Raw genomic sequence first — 21,503 nt, 5'->3', positions numbered from 1 at the left:
AACATACAAATAATTTAACATAACCTGGAAAATAAATTATTAATTATGGCTCATAGTTAGAGACAATAATTTCTTCTATAAATTCTCCGGAACAACTTTCACCGTTTTATTGCCACGTGGCGCGATCGCGCTTGTTTCATGCCGAACAGCCATGTAGGCAGCACAGCACAATTGATGGCATGTCAGCAGCTTCGCATAGGACACTAATAATACTACATTATAATTACTGCGGAGATAATTCACAGTAGTATTTCGTAATTTGATAATTTGTACTCTTTGCCGTGACACTTAAACGGTTATGTAATCGATTGTACTGTTGGCATCTCCGAACTGACAAGTGCCAAATGTAGCAGCACCTCCTCTTTGAAAACCCTATGCTAGAAACCCATTGACAAAAGAAATGTTAAAACATGAACAAATAAAATAAGAAACGGATAACACTGACGGCCTCTTCTGTTTGTGCCATTATGCCTATCATCGCAGTTCAAGGCTTATTTCTTGAAAGACTATTGGAATAGGAGGGTACCCAGTGTAAACCAGACTATAAAAAGAAAACCTGATGATAGGAAGAAAGGAATGAATTATTAGGGTAGTTCTCGTAGCTGAAACCTTTTCGATCGATTAGACGAGGAAGTAATTGGCTGGACTGATAATAAGAACATAGAGAAAACTGATAGAGGAAGTAGGCAAGCGAGGGATGGAACGACTGCATTCTCAGGTGCATCCATTCTGGTGTTGATCGACGTAGAAAGTTTCGGAAACTGCTCAAGTTTCCTAAGTAATTAAAATCAGTTAACACGATTTCACCCAACTTTCTGACATCGTAGCCAGAAATCAGTTTTAAATTGCTCCCCGAGGAAAAGGCCACAACTTTTAATCGCGTCGTCGGGATATTTTTAGGGACTGATGTGCGTTATATTTTCATTACGTCATTAATACCCCCATGGTTTTATCAGATCCCTTCGTGCCTAGGAAGTAGATACGGAAATCGAGCGTCGTTTAGGTTCGTGTGATGCAAACTTAGTATGTATCAGCTTATCGGACGCAGTATAACATTCGAAGTACTTCTATTAGGTATGAATCCACATGGGAACACCTGTATCATCCTCAAAAGCCGTATCTGAGACTCATACAGTTCTGAGTATAGTTATATCAATGGGCGTCTGTCCTACCTTTTAAGCTACGGCCACGGTACACTGCTCATGTAGGGTACACCTGTAGTTCTGACGTCAGTCTTTCACGTGTTGCTTCGTACCTTCGAAAATAATTAGCGACATTTTGCCGACTAACTTAGGCTTACATATTATCGAGTTACTGATGTACATCCGAGACTCGATGTCATTTGGACCTTCAGGGAATACCTCAAGATTTAATTTCACCCGTAGGTTATCAAATTGTTGAAAATTCGATTATCTTCTACCTTGGGACGAGATTTCAACTTTGGATGACTACTTGAACAGACTGGTGGAATTATGATAAAATATTGATACCAGGGAGGTAAGACCCTTATCGTGCAGCAACAGCTGTTGCGCAACTATGAACCGCATGAAAAATGTTACGAATAATTTCCTCGTGATAATTCGTTGATACAAGGACAATATAAATTTCGTTCCACTTTCATTTTCCAACTTTTTAACTAGTCGTTGCTGAAAATTGCACGTATGCTTCGGAGGGCCAGGTCGCAATTACCACGAGGTCGTCACTCGTCAGGTAAATAACCCTCGTGTGTCGATGTAAAATTTATATTGGATTAACGAGATTTACCGCAGATCATCTTGAAACAAATTTGCTTGTCCAAAATGTTTGCTCAATTACGCCGGAATATGTACATACGAAGTTGTGATACCTTGTTACGTCATTCCAACTACACCAAAGATTTATAAGCGTCAACGTGATTCCTTATTATCGGCATAACACGCTAGTAATCCCTTAGACGTCGGATTAATGTGAAGGGCACGAGTAAGTGGATGAGAGGAAGATGGATGGAGGGTAATAAGCACGGGAACAGTGCGGTTGCGTCATGTCCCAAATGATGGTTTATAAGCGGTGTACCATCGGTTTAATTTCACTAAGCTTCTTCACGAAAACCAGCATCTTCTCGACATCGATGGATTCGCTAAATTGACATGCTCATTGCCATCACAGAGGTACCGTCCTTTGTGTCATTCGGCGCACCAGACAACATCGGTCTGGTTGAGCTGATGCCACGTTTTCGCACGGGTATGAACTCGTTAATACATTGGCAAAAGGTTATATAAATACGAACTTTTCATATTATGAGACCTTAAATTTCTCGGAATCCGGGGAGAAACATATTTCAGTTTACTGTTTTTCTGCTAGCTGGAAATACGGTGTACTACCTTTGATTCAGAAACGTCGACATTCCAAGTGCCAGGCATCCTGTTTTGCCTTATGGCAACTCTCAATGCTTTCTAGTTTTTGCGGGCAGCTATCTGAATATGAATCACGCTAGGCATAACTTGACGTTGACAGCTCAAATTAAATCAAGATAAATGAAAAAGAAATGCAGAGAAGGTTAGAAAACTAGGGATAACCTAGTGTTAATCTCTAAATTCTACAGTGATTTCTACCTTACCGACTGATAGTAACAATTTATGGAAAATAGTAATGACGTAACTCAGTGCCTTCCAAACTTTTGCGATTAATATCATCATTTTTTATCGGTGTCCACTACCAGAACATACCTAATAATTGCAGCCCATATGACCGTACCGCACTGACCACGTGGACTACACGATTTTCAAACCATATAAGGCAACGTTATGAAAATAAAATATTTGGTGGCCACTTTGTGACATTGCCATACATAGGCAACGCTTAAATTTTAGACAATAATAGTAGCAAATGATGTTTTCGGTAAGTTCAGTGCGGCAGTCGACGCGGTAAACCAGCCACATTATCTGTGGGTGCGGCGAGGCGCACAGTTTGGAAACCACTTACGTAACCAGTAACTACTTTGACCTAGAAAATGTTCGCGATGACGTTATAGATTATCTTTTAATATTAGGGGCGGTGGAATACCGCAAAAAAATCATAGTAAAAATGGAGGTAATCGTAAATTTGATAAGAAATAAGAACAAGAAAAGAATTTGATAAGAATAAGAAAAGTAATAAAGTATTACGTAACGTTCGATAAAAAGAGCACGAAAGGACATTGAGGGATGTGGTTTAGGCACGAAGATATCGAAGTCGGTGGGGAATTAGAAGGGTAATCAGAGAAACGGCGACAGAAACACGATGCTACGTGAAAGTGCTTTATTCCTTTCGGAGATCGTTCATCGCAGACATCGGCGTCGGGAATGCCGCTCTCATTGTTTTGTTCCTTTCTTTCTGTTTTTTCTTTTGTTTCTTCGTATATGCGTACATATATATGCATGTATAAATATAGGTACACACAGTGCCAATCGCACGCATCACGTGTACGTATACGTATATACACATATCGTAATCGTGTACCGTACGTACGTATGTATGTATGCATATAATACATACATATGTATACTCTAACAAGCGATCCTAATTATCGAGTAAATTACCGTCTGATATTAAAAAATACGCATGTATATGTACATGTACAATTACAACACACGCCAGGACGGCAGGAATCCTGGTCCAGTGAGACCTTAATAATGATTTCTTTTTTTGTTTGTTTTAAAACGAAGGTTGAATGTACAGTATACACATTTACACTTATCGTTTTTTTCAGCAACAACAATTTTTATTGTACGTAGATTGCAAAAAATTAAATAAATAATGACAGTGGTACATCGCGTATTGGACGGAAAGGCCCAAAACACTGCGCAGAGGTGTGAGAGGAAATTATAGGTTTAAATTCGGTCGAGGTGCGATTGCTTCCTTCGTCTCTCTCTTGTGTTCTCTCTTTCTCTCCATCTTTCTTTCTTTCTCATTCGCTCACGCATTTTTCCCCATATTCTCCTTAATATTCTCCTCTGCTCGCATTCGCTCCTCTTCGCTCTCACTCTCCCACGTATTCTCTCTCTTTCGCTCGTTTATTCGCTCGTTTTTCTATCGTTCGTTCGTTCACGCGTTCGTATCCTCAAGTAAAAGCGATCCACATTGCGAAAAACACAAACGGAGAGAGTCAAGTCTCGAGTATATGAGAATATTCACTGAAAAAGGTCGGAAACAGATCTTTTCGGTTTATAAAAAATCTATTTTGTTTTGAAGCATGCCCAGTAATACCAGACAAACAGCGTCCGTCATCCGTTTCTCTCTTCTTAACTGTGTGTAAATATCCTCCGTTTTTTCGTTTTCTCCTCAGATGCTCACACTCGTAGTAATAATGGTTTGGTTGTTTCATCTTCTTCTTCGACTTGCTCGTCTTCCTTCAGCATTTTTTTTCTTTTCTTTATATTACAATAATTAACATCGTCACATACAGACTTATACACTAACGATATGACTACAGCTCCAAACCAGCAGAGCGTTCATCAATGAAGAAGTGAGAATAATTATTTTACGCGTCTCTTCATCTTTTTCATTCTTTCCATCACCCTTATGCCATTCCTTTCGTTCCATTGCTCGCGCAATTATTTTTTTTTTTTACTTCCGGAGGGAAGGTCTTTCTCTCTCTCTCTCGCTCTCTCTCTCGCTCTCCCTTGCTCTCCCTCTCTCTCTCTCCCCTCTCTTCTTTATATCCGATTGATAAAATCGATATGCCAATTTATTTATAAAACGTTATAAAGTTATTCGTGAGCGCTGCCGCGTGGCGTTTCAATTATAATACCTATACGAAAAGTCTCGCGTTTTTTTTATTTATAATTCATCACTTTTGCCCCCCTTTTCTTTGGTGTATCAGCAGACATTATCTTCGAGTCTCTCTCGAACACCCTCGCTATCTTTTTATGCCACCCCTCTGTTCTCGTCTTCGATTTCCGTGTCAGGATCGCCGGCCAATTCCTCTCGCGATTCGTTCAATTTTCGAAGGGACACGATTTCGCTCGTCTACAAGCTTTAAAGAACTCATTTAGCGACAGCAACGTGTATCTTAAGCTGTGAATTAGTTCGTTGAACTTTTGGCGAAGAGTTAATCGAATCTTTGATTCGTTAAATAAGAGGTTAGAAGCATTCGGAGATTGCGCAAGTATTCTTTGACTTTGGCTCTAGTAAGTTTAACTTTAGTAAAAGAGAAAGATTATCTTTCTAATTGTGGTTGATAAAAAATAATTACAAAATAAAGAATATACGACGCTTACATCTGCGTTTTTTTTTTTTAGGAACGTTAGAAAATCTTCGATTAAACCTTCACCCGCAAGAAGAATTGAACGAATCGACCATTCGCATTAGAGGATCACTCGGAAAGTAAGGTTCGTTAACAGGTTTTGAATTTGCCGCGTGTGGGAAACGCGCGAACCCCCTCCATAAAGTAGTTAAACGATGCTCTCCCACGATTCGAAATGAAATATATTCGCCAATTTATATTTTGCCAATCGCTTCGTATACCTTACTTTTCAAAATGACCGTGGCACATTCTTCGATCGATAATTAATTGATCGACGATTTTTAAAGGAGATCGAGGACATTGATTGACCGGCGCGTTTTAGCTTAGTATATGCAAATATACACGTAACAAAATACTTGCCGCCTGCTCGTTTCTCTTTCGTTAAATTCGTTCGTTCGTTCTTTCGTTCTTTCTTCCCTCCCTCCCACATTGTCAACATGTTTTCACCATATATATATTTTGTTTCGATCGTAAATCGGCGCAATCGTTGCGTCTCGTTTGCAACGATTCTCGATTGTACGAAGGCATCGTGTAGGGAACTATTTAGATATATTAATAATATTAATGATGCTATCATAGGTAGTTGAACGACGTTCTTTTCTTCGTTTTAATGAACGATTGATCGACCGATCGATTTTTCTGAGTAACGTTTTTTTAAAAAGTACATCAGCTGACACGGGTGGAGCACTCGTTTATTTCTTTTTTGCTTCGTTAGCTAACTTCCTTCTCTTCTTCTTCTGCTTTATTTATTTTTTTATGTTGCTTTTCTTTTAAAGACTAGATTGCGGGAATTCCGGCACAAACAAGGAATGTCGTAGTACATTATATCAACATTTAATAAAATATCTGAAACATTAACAAATAGACTATATGAGTACTACATGGCTGCCCTTAATAATGTTTACAGCTAATCGATAAGTAGTAATCATTGTTTTTTCCTCCTGTCCTTCGTTTTTCCATGTTTCCCATTTCAACTGATTTTGGAGTTTAATCAATAAATGGATTTGCGAATTCTGTTTAATCGTTGAGTTTCTTTCGTGTCATTCCAAAATTGCCATACTACTCGTCGTTCCATTTTACTCCTTTCGTCAGCGTTCTTCGGCGTTCCAAGAAAACTCGATTATTGTGATTTTTTTCTGTTACTTTCAAACGGGCTCCCATTTACTACCTTAGAAACTCGTATTACGTAACGACGACGGGCTGGCTCGTGACCGCGATCACGACTATTGCCACGATCGAAATCAGTTTGAGTTTGCGAGGGATTATGGAAAAAGAAACTGGGAGGATATACCATATCGTGCAAAATATAGACATCGTCCGGCTTCGGTATTTAACAAGAAAACGAATAACGTGATCGCGTGCACGTGATCAGCCCAAGGAAATAAGTTTCCATTTTTACCTATTATATACTCCGTAATAGCTATATATGTATATAATTTTTTCTTTATGTTATTCAAAATGTTAAATCTCGTTTAGAGAAGGCGACGCGCGCCGCCCCATTTTATTTTACTTTGTTTCATTTAATGCCTACAAATGCATCGTTTATATCTCTTCTGGCGTCATGGACATACAACGTAAATAGCCTAGATCGTCGTACAAATAAGTTGATCGATATTTAATCGTTGCCCTGAGTGCCTTGGTACCCGGCTTGCGAACGGAACCTCGATTTCCGTGCCTCCACGATATATGCTTTCCATCCATCGTCGTATCTTTTTTTTTTTCTTTACTCGGTCGTTAAATCTCCCGCCATAGATCACACGCTCGATCCTCCGCTTTGTGAAAAGCAGCTAAAGGAAAATTTGAAGCGTAGCGACACGCCGGTCGCCGCGCGATCTCTCGACCCCGTCGATTGAGCGTCGCTTACTTTAATAACAAATATTAGTCCTCGAGCAAAAAAGCGCTTCGAACGTCTTCTCGTACGTGTATTTCGTTATTCATAGTCATAGAACGGAACGTCATAGTTTCGTATGTGACACTCGTGGAAACGTCCGTTCTGATGGATACGTTCTACCCCGGTGAAAATGCGTGGACGAGAAACGGACAACAAGACTTATGGGCAGAGAATGAAAAGAGAACTCGTAGAGCACCGACAATGAAAAAGCGCACGATGAACGTATTATTTAGGAATGTACACGAATTTGTCTCCACGGGTAGGCCATGCATCAACCTTGTTTTCGAGCTTACGTATCTTGCTCTAGGTACCGGGGACGTGATTTCACGGATAGGATGACGCGAATAGAACGATTCGACTAAGTCGGGGCGGAGGGACTGGTGAGAATTAGACGTTGCAGATGGGATGGCGAGAACGATAAGGATCTTATGTGCGAACTCGTGTATGCTCTACCGACACGATCATTAGATAACCAGTGGTATGGTACAGATGGTATGCTACGAATGGGTTACAGCGGATGGAACAGTGAGAATCGTGTGCGAACTGGAAGCGCAATACGTCTGGGTGAACACGAACTTGCTCGTATTGGTCTTGTTTGTAGTTCAAAGAACCGAACATTATGCCTACGAGTCGTGGGCGTCTAATCGATCGAACCTAAATGCAATTCACTCGCTATCTTTCCAGCAATGCGCAGCACACGTGGCGCATGCTCGAACAGACTACCTGGAACATCAACACTATACAGGTATCGAAAACCTACGGGTAACCGCTGTTTCGCTCTTACACACGCTCCTTATAGGGTCGTCTCTATTTTTTTATGGCTGTTTACGTTCCAGGTAGTCCGTAAATCGACGGTTGGAGCGGACTAAGCAGCGCGAAGTGGGGCGAAAGGACTGAAAATAAAGAGCCGTTTATGCTAGGCATGTGTGACAGGAAAGAGGCCAGACTAGTGAAGGCATATAACCAGAGAGCGAGGAAGATAGCCCACAAAACCTGGCAGGTTATCGTCCTCGCTTTTCGGTAATTTGCCTGGCAACTTATCTATCGCATTCGCCTAGTCTGAACGCGATTAAAGTATAATAGAATAGTGTGTCGTCTCGCTCCTTGTTCACTTTTACAAGCTCGCTTCGTTCTCGGTAGAGATAGAACAATTTTTGAACGGAATACGAATACATGTTTCGAGAGTACATCGTTAAATGTACTGTACACTGTTTTTTTCTATATATAGGTTTTTAAACAGTACAAAGAGGACTTTTTCAGAACGGAGAAACGAGAAGCGATTGTTTGTATCCATGATGGACGTACGAAAGACGCTCGAGTATCGACGGGATCCGATGAGGATCGAGAGGCGACCATACGCTGTGCCATCGTATTTTGATCCTTCGCTAGTCGCGATGCAATTTGTTTTACAAAACATTTGAATGTATAGAAATAGTAGATTTACAAAACTCTCATTGTCACCGAAGGACGAAAAAAAAACGTGCACGGCTTACCATCGCAGCTTTCGGCGGTTTCGTTAGGAAAATTAACCATTCTTTATTTTATCTTCCTCTGGTTCGTTAACAATACATTTTACATTATAGAATCACTTTGCTTGGGCGAAAAATAGATTATTATGTGTTTCTTTGTTTGTTTTTTTATCACTCTATGTCTTTCCATCCACCTTTTCGCGAGTATGTACGAGTGTATCTGTATTTTAAATATGCGTCTATACATATACAAAGCGTTTCATAATTTGTTACTCCGATTTTGTCAGAGAACACGGAGACGATGAAAAAAGTTCGCATAGACTTCCAACTTCTAGATATTCTGTTTGAAATTTTGCGACGATAATTTGAACTAGAGTAACTGAAAGTTATTACTTCTCTAAGAGATATTTGCGATAACAGAAAATATATTTGAAATATTGTTTCGACATTAAGTTATTGGAACATAAATATATTTTCAGCTTAAACACGGTATATGTTCGCAGAAACGTTTCTCGCTCGTTCTCATGTTCTCCAACATCGAAGATAACATCCGCATACTATGAAACGCCCTGTACATTTCAACGTGTAAAAGTGTATTTTATGTACGCGCGTGTTGACTTTACATAGTTAATTACTCTTTTAAATCGACATTTTATTTTGTTATACTTGTTTATATCTTTTGGTTTCTTATTATCGTGTCCCACTCAGTAAGGCGATCGGCTTTAGCTTCTCTTTAAGGTGCTTATAAACGTAATAGAGATATTTTGAATGCGGGCCAGGTGGCTCTTAGCTTAACCCGGGGCAACTCGGCAGGATGTTTATACTGAACTAGTACCGTTAAGAGTATAGTATTCCGTTTCTTCTTTTCATTTTTTTATCTTCTCCTCATTTATACATCTTCTCTCGTTAATTCTCTTTAAATATATACATATATATATGTATATCCTGTAGCAATCCTTGTTTTATTTATCATTTTTTTTTTGAATCCATATTTTTTCTGTTTTTTGTTAAAATGCGTACAAACGGAGATGCGGAATCATAATATGTATAACGTACCGAGGGAGACGTGGCGTTCATTACTTATCAATTATTATTATTATTATTTTCATTTTTCTTATTATTACTATTGTTATTATTATTATTTATTATTACTCGTTAGTTATTACTATTATTATTATTATTATTATTACATATTTTATTACTAATGTTGTTGTTATTATTATTATTTATTATTATTCATTACTTATTATTTATTGTTGTTGTTGTTAATCATTATTAATTATTATTACTTCTATTATTATTAATATTATTATTCATTTAGTTGATTTTTCCTTGTGTCAGAAAAAATTGTCGAGAGTGATTATGCAAAGCCAATATACGATTAATTACATCATTAAATTTTTTTCTTTTCTTCCTCGTTCCCGTTAAATTACTTTAGTTGAAGCTTCACACAGCCAAAAAATGAAGAAGCACTTAAAACAGTGCTCAACACTATATAAATGAGTTCTCGATTAATTAATTAATTCGGCAATTAATTAATTAATAAAACGGATCCCGATCAGCTAGAGTGGCAGAGGCAGCCGCCACCGCGTGCAGCCCTCGTCTCCTTTTATTTGTTTTCTGCTTTGTTTCGTTTCGTTTGTTCTCTTCGATTAATTTTCACGTTTAGCCTACTAAATTTTCTCTATTATCACGCTCGTTTCCTCTCATCGCGTGTACTCGGTACGAGATTAATACTTTTTACTTGTTGATAATTACCGATTTTCCTGTCACGAGCCACACGTTTCCCTTCCCTCGTTTTTTCTCGACTTTACTTTCGTTTCAAATTTACGATTCGACTGTACATACACGTATTTTTTTTTTTGTTCGTCTTCGACGTCGGAATCATTTGATGCTCGATCCGGCTGAAATCAGTGAAAATTTGAGAACGATAACAAACGTTATTTAAGAATTATTCACGGTAATTCAATGGTTGCTCGTTCAGCGTCGATCGTAATATATCTAAATAATATCACTTGAAAGCGTGAATCGTCTCGATCTACGAGCGCTCGTTAATTCGCTTCTATATCTTTTTTTTCTTTTTCTATTTTCGTTTCTTCCTTAATTATAGTACTTGATCGCTCGACCATCCCCTGTTGCCCAATGCGTATTTCTTTCCTCTCGTTTCTTTCGAATACTTTCATACACTAATAACAAACTTGGGACAACAATAAATAACAAAGCCAATTAACAACCAGCCAAATTCTAGCCGAATCGTTCGTAAATCGTTTGCAGCAGGGGATGCTTGACGTGGGTGGCCAACGCTAAACAATCATTCGTGCATGCTGGAGATTTCCGGGTTCCGACGTTTCCTCAACATCATCGAAAGTCCAAAGATGTCCCGTTACTTTTGAAACTTTTGAGTCGACATTCGATGGCCAATGATTCAAAAGATCCTGCGTCGATGACCTATGCGCCATTTTGCAAGAAAATATCTGGGTTGATTCAGGACGTTTTTGATTAATCGGTCGACCAAATTGTCAATGATCCTGATTCGCCTTCCAATCCTCGTATATATACAATCGACATCGATACATCTTCGAACTCTTTACGACGCTAAATCGCAGAACGTTAACGAAACGAAAGGACGCAACTCGTACCTGGAAATCTCCTCGAGTATTATCGTAGCAACCAGGTCAATAAAGTTTTAAGGTTCCCAAGTACTCGTACAATATTTTCCATAAAATTCTAGCCGGCCTGCTATCACGAATACTACGCGTGTTGCTCGCTGTTCGGTTCACTGAATTTCTCATGATCGAAAAGTTAGCGTGTAAGTGTAACAACGGATCTCGTTCGTTCTCTACGGCGACAGCGGAATATAAGTATCTAGCTTCGTAGCGGACTATCGTCTTCGTCATCGTCGTATCTTCTACCTTTAATTTTCACCTAATTACTTTTGGAATGCATGCTTCACTTATCTCTGCTTCCTCTCTCTTTCTCTCTCCATTCTCACCCTTTCACCTCCACTTCTTCATCGACACTTTCTCTCTCACTCCATCCTTTTCATTCTCGTGATTCTCTTCTGCGTTAGAAGGACGCTTAGGCAATCAGCGCGATCGACAAGCAACGATCGAGTTTCCATTGAAAAAATCGCATGCAGTGGAGGCAACAGCGCGGTGTTTCGTTTGGCAAAGCGACAAGTTCGACATCCGACATCCAGTCGCGAAGGAACATTTCTTTTGTTGTTGTTGTTGTTGTTGTTTCATTTTCAGGGTCGAGTAAATTGATGGATCTCGTAGTGAAAAAAAAAGAACGTGGTTTCGTTGACGGTAGAACGTGGTGTCGGCGACCATCAGCACTCGTTTCGCACATTATCAACGTATACAAAATGGCGTTCGCCACTTTGCAGTAGGAATTTCTTACTTATACTCGATCGATCGTTTGATGAACGCGAGCAGTCGATTCGAAAAGTGAAAGTCTTTCGGACAGAAAAGTTAGTCGCCTCGAGGCGAAAATGTTCGATTAAAAAGCGCCTAAGAGAAGACCCTTAAGAAAACGTACAAACGATCGTAGAAAGGTATTTCATTTTTGGCTTGCGATCATCGACGACGAAAGCCCGATCGAGGTGAGAAAAAGCATTCGTATCTTCGTTTATTATTATTTTTTTTTTTTTTCGAGGGCGACGAAAGTCTGCCGATGGGAACCGAACGATTATTAACAATATGCGTTTTCTTTTGTTTTTATTTTATTTTTCACGTGAATTATGGAAAACCACCCTCTGCCGCGCGTCGATCTGAATGGGATCGGAATTCTCGTCAACTATCACTCGTATACTACCTTCGTGACTATCTATCTACGATCTATTTTTTTTTTATACACCTCTAAACAGCTACGACCGTCTAACAGAGTAGTTTCTCGTCTTCGTCTAAATATCTGTTCGCCGTAGCGTGTTTTTCACTTTTCCTTGATCTCCCTTTTAATTTCGGTAGTAACAGTAATAGTTTGTAGATTGTATTTAGTATCGCTATCAGTGATATAATAGTTAGTAGTAGTAGTAGTAATAGTCGTAGCGATAGTAGTAGTAGTATCAGCAGTAGCAGCAATAGTAGTAGTAGTAGACGTAGATAATAACAACAACGAAAGTAATGGTCACGCTACTATCGATAGTGGTAACGATACACAGTAGTAATAGTAGTAGTAGTATTTAGTAATAGTAGTAGATAGTAGATAGTGATGGTGATAGTGGTGGTTGTCATCGTTCTCGTGATAAGTTACTCGTGACAGTTCAAAGAGTGAGGCTGCGTTTTAGTGATAGTATCTGCGGTAGCGGTAATAGTATTAGTAGTACGAGTAGTAGTAGCAGTAGCAGTAGCAGTATTAGTGGTAATAGTAGTAGTAACAGTAATAATAGTAGTTTAGTAGTAGTAGGTTTTTAGTTAATAGAATTTAAACGGTAGTTACTAATTTTCTTCGTTATAGTAATAAATTTATCCTCTGCCGACTTATAATTCGCGTTACTTTAATTTTATTTTAATTACTTTGTTTTCGCTTCTCTTTGGAATTAGCTAGGCTGGTACTTCCGATAAATGTTTCCCGTCTTTTATTTTTTACTTTTTTTTCTCTAACTAAATTAGCGAGGCGAAAAGTTCAAGTATCGTAATAAAGGCGCGTGAAACGTAAATCTCTGTTTAATTATTGTTTTGTTTACCCTTGTTTCGCTCTCTTCGCGTCTCATTCGCTCGATCAAATTCGTTCTCCATTCTTTCACCGTTGCAAACTTTCGCAGACATTCCACGATTCACACGATTTTTGTTCTCCTTTAAAAACACTCGTACCAATTACGCTCATTCGCTCGCTCGCTCGCTCGTTCGTCCATATTTTCTGGCAATATCCAAAATTTCGCTTCGTCTTAGCCTTGCTCGTTTTTTCGTCTAATAAAAGATAGAGATGAGATATATCCCTCGATAAAACTCGCGTCTAATTTACCTAAACTGTATAATCGAATAATGGAATCGCTGTTATTTTTTTCATTTTTTCTGCTTTACTTGCGTCCTACCTATTTATATTTTCCTCGTTCTGTTTCTCTAGTTACGCACGTTTACTTGATTTTCTTTTTTTCTCGATTTGTTTCATCGGTTTTTTTTTTCTGAAGTTTATACCTCTAACTGCGTGTTCCTGGCTCGCTTCGCAACGTCGGACTTCCTGCTTCATCGTAGTCGGATTATTTCCGTCAGGGATGGCTCGATTCCTCGAACGAACGAGTCTTTGTTAATCGGTGACCTGGCACGTACAACGGAATTACCAGAATTATTATTATTATTTATAACGAATAAGGTAAATCGCGATGCGTTGTCCGGAGTGATCGGACGAATCGAAACGCCAGCATTCTCCCTCGTGTTCTTGACGAATCGTGATGAGGGAAACTCGAAATTGGAAATTCTTTGATGCTTGTTTGCGTTTCGACGCGTAATTAACGGGCCAATCGACGGAAATTCGTCAAGGAATCACGAAAATGTCTGGATCGGGGCCCGTTGTACGTCTCGCGGTGTTCGAAGGGTCGATTCTAAGCGGAAAAAGTCGTGGATATTACGCTTCTTTCGTTTCGTTTTCACTGAGAATGGTAAAATGGCAGTCTTGACGATTTTTTGTGATGCGCTTTATCGCCCGGGGAAAGAGGCGAAACATCGAGACGACAGCGAAGAGGTAAGAAAAGCGGCGATTGGTCTGACAATTCGATACCTTTCCGTTTTTATTTATCCTCTATCGTATTCTTAGTTTTCTCTTTCTCTCTTTATCTGCTCCTGTCTCTTCGATCACAGCCTTTAATGTCATATTTTTACTCGTCAATCGTCTTTTTACCTAATTATTAACTTTATATTTTCTTATTCGATCTCCTTGAACATCGAGTGGAAAAAGAAGTTAGCTTATGGACCAATTAATTTTGTAATTTGTAACTTCGATTCTCGATCATTCGTCAAAAGAATAAGGCAATGGATTAGAATATTGTTTACAAAATGTACAAAAAGAAATTATCACAGTTCGCAATTTTCATCGAACGAAGCAGAAAATTATTCTTGGTCTTTTAACGCATAGAAACATTTACAGAGAAATATCATGGCAATTTGTAAATTTATACATACACGTATTCGACAAACGCTTGAATAAAAGATATGCCATAACCTTAAGTTTAAATTCGCCCATAAAGAAATAAGCGAGAGGAAGAGAAAATTGTAAAATCAATATAGAAATTAATCGTTGAACGACTGCTAACCATCCGCCATCTTTTCCGCAACCTCATTCGAACGCAAATCGCAATCGAATCGTTTGTTTCTTCTTACAACACTGCCTCGCTAAATGAATCTCTTTGTGATACTGCTTTCGCTACTACTTGACTCCCTCCCAGTTTCAAAATCGCGTTCGGACGAATAAAAAAAAACAGTATCGGTCGCGATATTCGAACACGGTTACACGCGCCATCGGCAGACCACATTTCCGGCCATTGATCGCAACTTTCCACCCTGCCAGTCGGCTTTCCTCGTGCCAACGTTGCTCGACCACGCACTTTCATCTTCCTTTCGATCGTTTACAAACTTATCTCGCGTCTTTCGCACCGATCTTTTACGATACCGAGTCGCTGATTGACACAGAAACATCGCTACGGCTCATTTCTGATCCGTCTTGTTCGATTCGCGTCTTCGATCGTGCACAACTGTGTCTACAAATTTAACCAGCTATAATTACACTGGACTCTTTGTATATTGCCACCTTTGTACCGATTTTCGGGCACACCAGGATCGTCGTGGTATATCAGTGGACATTGTTTATTTATATTGCACTATGTAAATCATTTCTGAAATCGCGGGTTGGCTTTGAGAGTGTTAAAAATAAATAATGTTTATACACGAAATTACTCAAAATATTGTATGTAGCCAAATGGAGCCTGGTTTACATAATCAGCCCCGGTTTCATTAGCAGACCCGTTATGCACGATCGACGACTGGTCAATCGTTAAACGGATACGCACGCTCGTTCTTCAAACATGATCGTACACTGCGTACGCTACGTAAATGCTTTTGTACGCGTGTATGCAAGAGTGTACGCTCGAGAAAAGAAATTGCATTCCAATGGTTCTCGCATTCAAGTACGTACAGCAGTGTTTTTGTCCGTCAGTGGAAAATATAAAAAAAAATTGTCTCTCCGCTGCAAGACACACTTGTTTTCGTTAGCTGGTCGCCGTGCAACGTCCACGATGTTCTCTTAGAAGTCTTCTTCGTTTCTTCGATTCACCTTCTGTCCCCCCACCCTCCCCCCAACCCCTTCACCGCGTCATTTTCTCTGTTCTCCTCTTCCGCTCGATCGTGGCTTCGTTCGTTTTTCGCGCAGTGTTGTAATCATTAAAACGAATAATGCTGTATTTTTGTTCTCTTTTAGCGTACCATCTCGCCTACGTGTATACTCGATATATAATTTACATCGATAATAATTAATTAGTATTATCTGGTACGATTCCCCTGGTTTCGTCGCCGGCCCGGCTCGCCCCCACCCCCATTCATCTCGATTTTATTCTTCGACCGTATTTTGGGCGGTTTAAAGGCTCGAACGACGTTATTTATTTATTTATTTTTACTTTTTTATTTTTCTTCACTTATTAATTTGTTTTCTCGCGAAGCCGCTGCGATTTAATACTCTTCCGTTTCGTTTCGTTTTTTTTTTTTTAATATCGTTTACTTGTTACTTTTTTAACTTTTATTTGTTATATCATTTGTATTGAACACTGGAGTCGGTGGTGTGGGGGATGGTCGGGCGACAAGTAGAGGTTTATCCAACACCATCCCCCGTAATTAGCACGTAGGTCCCTACGTGGGGTGCGCGTGTTTATCGTTAACACCTCCGAAGCGGCTGTCTTGTGTCTCGATTTCGTTTCGCGTCGAAACTGAAATCCGCCACCTCTTCTCACATTTTATTACCGTTTTTCTTAATCCTTATATCTTACTCTTATTGTTACGCGTTTAATCGTTTAACGTCGCTTCTCGACACCTGCCCACGCGATCGCTCCCCTTATTTCTTTCTTTCTGTGACGTTCTTCGACTATTCCGGCCGAGAATTTTAACTCGGTTGCTCGTCGCGTTGGAAGAAATAATGTGGCACCCATTTTAAGTCAGCCGATTCTTGGTCGTTGAATTTCTGCGTTACTCTATCTCTCGTTTCTCGTTTCCTCGCTTTCGTTTCTCGTTGACGCGTAATAATGGATTGGAAGCACCCCTCGTATTGACAGACTATTGGACAGACGGGGCGCGCGAGCGCGCATGCGCAGTCGCGTGCTATCCGCAACCAAACGGCCAGTGCGCACGCGTACACGCGCTAGTCGCTAGCGATCCGCAGCTAGCACGACTACGACGACGCGTGAAGGAGGCCTACGTCAGGCACCGAAGGGAACTGTAGCCGTTCTTCGACAACCGTCCCACCACTGGCCACCACGTTGCCATCGTCTCCTTCACTGCAATCACACCAAACGCGTTAAAATCCCCTCCACTTAATCGCGGTTTTCAAAATTAATTAATAACTATCCCTCCTCTGAAACAAGAACGTTCCTCAAGGAACTACCAAGGTACCACCCCTTAATTCGAAACGGATTTCGATAAAAAGATAATACCTAGTAGTCAGACGTCAGTCTCGATGCTCATACAGGCTGGATTAATATTGTTATTATGGCGAGGGTTGCAGTTGGGCTTCTTCGTAATCTCAGGATGAGGCAGCAGTATGCCTTCTTCCAGCTCCATTATGTCGGACGATGATTCCGACATCGGACTCTTCTTCACGTGCTGACCTGCAAAGAGCGAGAAACACGAAAATTCGTCAGGTTTCAAACATCGATAGTTGATCTCGCTTGTCACCGGCTTAAATCTCTGTAATGGATGCTCTTTAAGTAATCCTCTCGGAGCATCCTTCTGTCGAGCAGCTTAATCAAGCTACTTTTCATGCCCAGTCAAGTTCGCTCGAGACTGGAATTACTTTTGTCGGACACTAATTGATAGTCAAGGCGTCGTAGATTGTCAAGGAAGGCGTGAAAAATCGAACGGCTAAGTTCGAGCCAAAGCGGATTAAAGTCAGGGTGAACTTCACCCTAGAAAGGCGTAGACACGCGATATCGGTACATATTCTGCTCGGGATTGCGAGACAATACGACTTACGTCCGAACCGACCGAACAGAATATTTATCGAATGGCCATTTGCTACGAAAGTGCGATCGAAATTTACGATCGAAACATACGTTCTAGAACGTTTTATGCGCGGAGGCCCTGTCGTAAATTTCGTACCTAAAGTGCCAGGGAGATACGGGCAGCTGGTCACGTGATTAAAGTTCTGCGACTGCATCTCTTCCTGGTCAGTCTCACGATGATAGAAGTAGTTGAAGTTGGAGACGATGACGGGAACAGGCAGAGCGATCGTCAGCACACCAGCGATCGCGCATAAAGAACCGACGATCTTCCCCCAGACTCCAACGGGCCTGAAGCACATCGAAAATTACGTTTTGATTCGTTGTCGTTCGCGCTAATCGCTCAGTAGCGTTCAATAGCTTCGTTCCACGCTAGTCTAGAAACTCAGTGCTAGGTGTGGTGTTTCTATTTTGTGTGAGTCTGCCGCGTCGAGTCGAGTGTGGCGCTACTTATGCGGTACTGGAGGCTCCTATAGATACACACGGACCACCGGCTGCTCGTCTTACAAATAGAGATTAGTCGTGATACGAGTCGAATATAGAACTAGTAAAAAAAGATCTATTTTTTAAAGACTTTTAAGATTCGAATAAAATTGGAATCGACTCATTTGACCATGCGAAAACTTCGAGTTACAAATATTCATCGTTACCGCTTGTGTTACAAATAGAGATTAGTCATGGTCAAATGCAATTATTCTTGACCGAGCATTTACTCGCTTCTTTGATCTGCTCTAGAGCTTCTCTTCGGCTTCTTGAAGCTCTTAATGACTCACATATTTGTTTGCATACGTTCGAATTCCAAGAAAGATTCCGATATCGTTCGCTGTTGAATCTAGAGTGTCAAGGCTCGATTCTCTGAACGAGTTGTCCTTCGCACTTTTTATAGAATTATTCGATAAAATGCAATGGGTAAATTGGCAACGAGAGATTCGCTTGACTAATCCGTGTTTGTGAAAGGCAGCATAAACCGTGTGTACTTATAGTATTTCGCGTGTTGTCTAACAGAAGCGGGCTCTCTAGGCTAGACTAAGGGACTAACGTGACTCTCTAAAAAAAAGGCTCCACTCTCATGTGCCGATGCACCGTTCCAAACAAGCGCGTGCCATTCCGTTGCAGAGATCCGATTGAATCTTCTAACGGTACGACATGCAATTCCGCTACGATTTCTCGCTTTTCGATTCGTTGACTGTATCAAATAGTTCTTTAACTATTCATTCTCCTTAGTTCAATAGCGTCTACGAACGACCTCGATGATTTCGAGCGTATAATTGAACTTCCTACAATTTCGAACTGGAGACGTAGGAATCTGAGGATATACAGATTTAGGAATTTAGGAATCTACTAGGGACCTGGAGATCCAGAGAAATGTATTGTAAGCGGATCAACTGATCTTTCTCCAATCATCTGTTAATTTTCGACGCGTCAAAATCATCGACTCGATCGTTTCTCCAATCGTATCTTCGTTTTCCAATGTTGGTTACACTTTGACGCGAATATTTCCGACCGGATGTGAAAGAGAACGAAAAGGTTCGGCTTCTGAATGATCGTACAGCGGATCATGGGACGCGGCGACGATTATCCTCGACGAATCTAAAGCCGCGAAACGGACGAGTTCTTCACGGGTGAGTTTGATCGAATAACAGTCACCGTATACGCTCTACGCGAACAATACTCGGTTCGAGATCAAAGACAAGAACGAAGAATTCACGGCTCGACGAACGCTTTGCAACTGGATGGATAGCACCGTTTTCCTTTTCTATTCGTCGTTAAATGAACATTGCTACCTCGTTCTTTTCTTTCCCCGCGCGAAAAAAGAAAGCGGAATTCCTCGTTTCGTGTCGATTAATTTCGTTACGTGGATGTGAACTAATCGATGAGTCGGTTCTATCGAATTAATTGCAGAAAAAATAAGAAAAGAGATCATTCTTGCAGGTGTCACTGTACTCTGGGCCTTTGTGATCCATGACTGATGGTGGTAGCAGTGATGACAGCATTGTGAGATACGGTAAAATGATTTTTTAACAGAGAATCGATCGGGATTATTTTTTGCGAGGATTTGTTTGATCGCGAAAAGCATGCATAAATCATTTTAACGAACAGAGTTTGCGAACGAATTCGATTTTGGATCGTCAAAGAATTGTCTGCAAATATCGAGTGTCGCAGGATGTCGGGATAAATAAAGGATGATCTTAATCGTAACATAAAAAATACCGATCTTAAAAGGCATAAGTGATCGAGTTGTACTTTGAATTTTCACGCAATTTCAAACGATCATTTATCCAATCTCTTGACGCAGGTAAGGTTGCTTTTAATTTGTGATTATAAAGTGGCACATTAATTAATTTTTTGAAACGGTAACGAATACGAGTGACTATTAATTAGGTTCGTTTCAAAGTCGATGCCATACGATCGAGCGTTCGAACGAAAGGTTTCGGAAGCTGCGATCAGTCGCGGTAATGGGAAACGAGAATCAACGTAGTCGAGGGTGGAAGCTCTGCGCTTTGAAAGTACGCTACAACGAGGAAAGCTGGTTACGCGAGAAGCGAGCTTTCCGATAGAAGAAACGAGTGACGCCGGTTTCGCGACAAAGGAGTCTGGCTGGATACGTGCATCGTAATGGAAAACTGGAACGGGTCTTCTGCGTGCCTCGCACATAGGGTGTCTCGAGAAATTTTACGATTTATCAAACTTCTTATATTCCGAACGAAAAGTAGTACGAATTATAATTATTTTTAGACAATAATCGTGTGTTCTCGTTTCGAATTTTTTCTACGCTACACGTACCTAAAATCCCATCTTATATTTTACGAATAGTTTCGGCACTAGAAATCCTATTTTAAATCGAGGACTCCAAAATTACACTTGAAATCATCTCGCACTCGAAATCCACTTTGATAAACTGTTTCATAGAGAACCCTACATGTTCCGAGACTAAAGACTGTCCTAGAAAGGAATTGTATCTTTGGTACGTGCAAATAATTGACAATTCGTACGGTGCTCTTCCCACTTGCTGGAAGTAATTTCACCGTGACAAACGTTTCAATTACTTTCCAACTACGGTTGCTTTCAGACTACGACCACGTTCAACCTTAAACTAGAATTTCTAAAGAGCGAAGTATAGAGGCTACGTAACTGCTTAATATTACAGGTCCACCTACTACTCGCGTTTCCAGCTTCCCGAAACAGGGGTAGTTAACAATTTACTCGCGAAACCGGCATGCTAGCGTCTTCGGTTAAAAGACATTAGGTTGCGGAGTGTTCCCCTTCGAAACGCTGCCGGTGCGAGCCGTTTTCGTGTCGGCGCGATCGAAATCGTCTCGATTTCTCGACCCTTTCGGCTAAAGGGCGTTCCTAAGAAACGTAACAGTGTCGGTTGCCCAAGGACACTTATTGATTTACGCGGGACAATTTCTCAAGTAGCCAGAGATCTCGAGTCTCTCTCGACAGATGCTCTCGAATCTCGAGGGTTTACCGCGAAACAAGAAACGATCTTTAATCGGGAATCTTGCCAGATATAAGCTTACCTTTCGATATCGTATTTGCTCGAATCGTTCTCGAGTACGCTCGTTTCGTAGAGTAAACGCGTGACCACCTAACGCGTGGCCATTTAATCCGTGGCAACACGCGGCGATCTTGTACAGGGTGATACAACCCTTAACTGTTACTCATGAAGATATAACAAGT

The 21,503-nt window shown here is 40.5% G+C and overlaps 1 protein-coding gene and 2 long non-coding RNA genes across 14 annotated transcripts in view; 2 read left to right on the top strand and 1 right to left on the bottom strand.

The window, feature by feature from the left end:
* Positions 1–3,262: 3,262 nt before the first annotated feature.
* shaker (potassium voltage-gated channel protein Shaker) overlaps positions 3,263–21,503 on the bottom strand; it is a 161,165-nt gene continuing 142,924 nt past the window's right edge. For 10 of the 11 annotated variants that reach the window (XM_076529922.1, XM_076529919.1, XM_076529921.1 and 7 more), the window contains 3 exons: positions 17,920–18,110; positions 17,256–17,429; positions 3,263–17,099 (listed from right to left, as the gene is read on the bottom strand). In XM_076529922.1, coding sequence (XP_076386037.1) covers positions 17,263–17,429; positions 17,920–18,110 — 358 coding nt within the window. In that variant the 3' untranslated portion in view covers positions 3,263–17,099; positions 17,256–17,262. Of the gene's footprint in view, positions 17,100–17,255; positions 17,430–17,919; positions 18,111–21,503 lie in introns of those variants that run through there. The other variant, XM_076529928.1, reaches the window with a different exon arrangement.
* Positions 7,635–8,119, top strand: LOC143264127 (uncharacterized). The gene is made up of 2 exons (XR_013037641.1): positions 7,635–7,899; positions 7,991–8,119. It is a non-coding gene; the product is annotated as an uncharacterized LOC143264127 (long non-coding RNA).
* LOC143264128 (uncharacterized) lies at positions 18,513–20,697 on the top strand. 2 transcript variants are annotated; one of them, XR_013037643.1, is made up of 5 exons: positions 18,513–18,958; positions 19,044–19,441; positions 19,752–19,824; positions 19,920–20,115; positions 20,202–20,697. It is a non-coding gene; the product is annotated as an uncharacterized LOC143264128 (long non-coding RNA). The 2 variants fall into 2 exon arrangements; XR_013037642.1 differs by having other exon boundaries at positions 19,752–20,115.

This window comes from Megachile rotundata, chromosome 3, assembly GCF_050947335.1.
Source record: "Megachile rotundata isolate GNS110a chromosome 3, iyMegRotu1, whole genome shotgun sequence".
NCBI lineage: Eukaryota > Metazoa > Arthropoda > Insecta > Hymenoptera > Megachilidae > Megachile > Megachile rotundata.
Note: the sequence above shows the minus strand (reverse complement) of the source record. Positions and strands in the feature narration are given on the sequence as shown.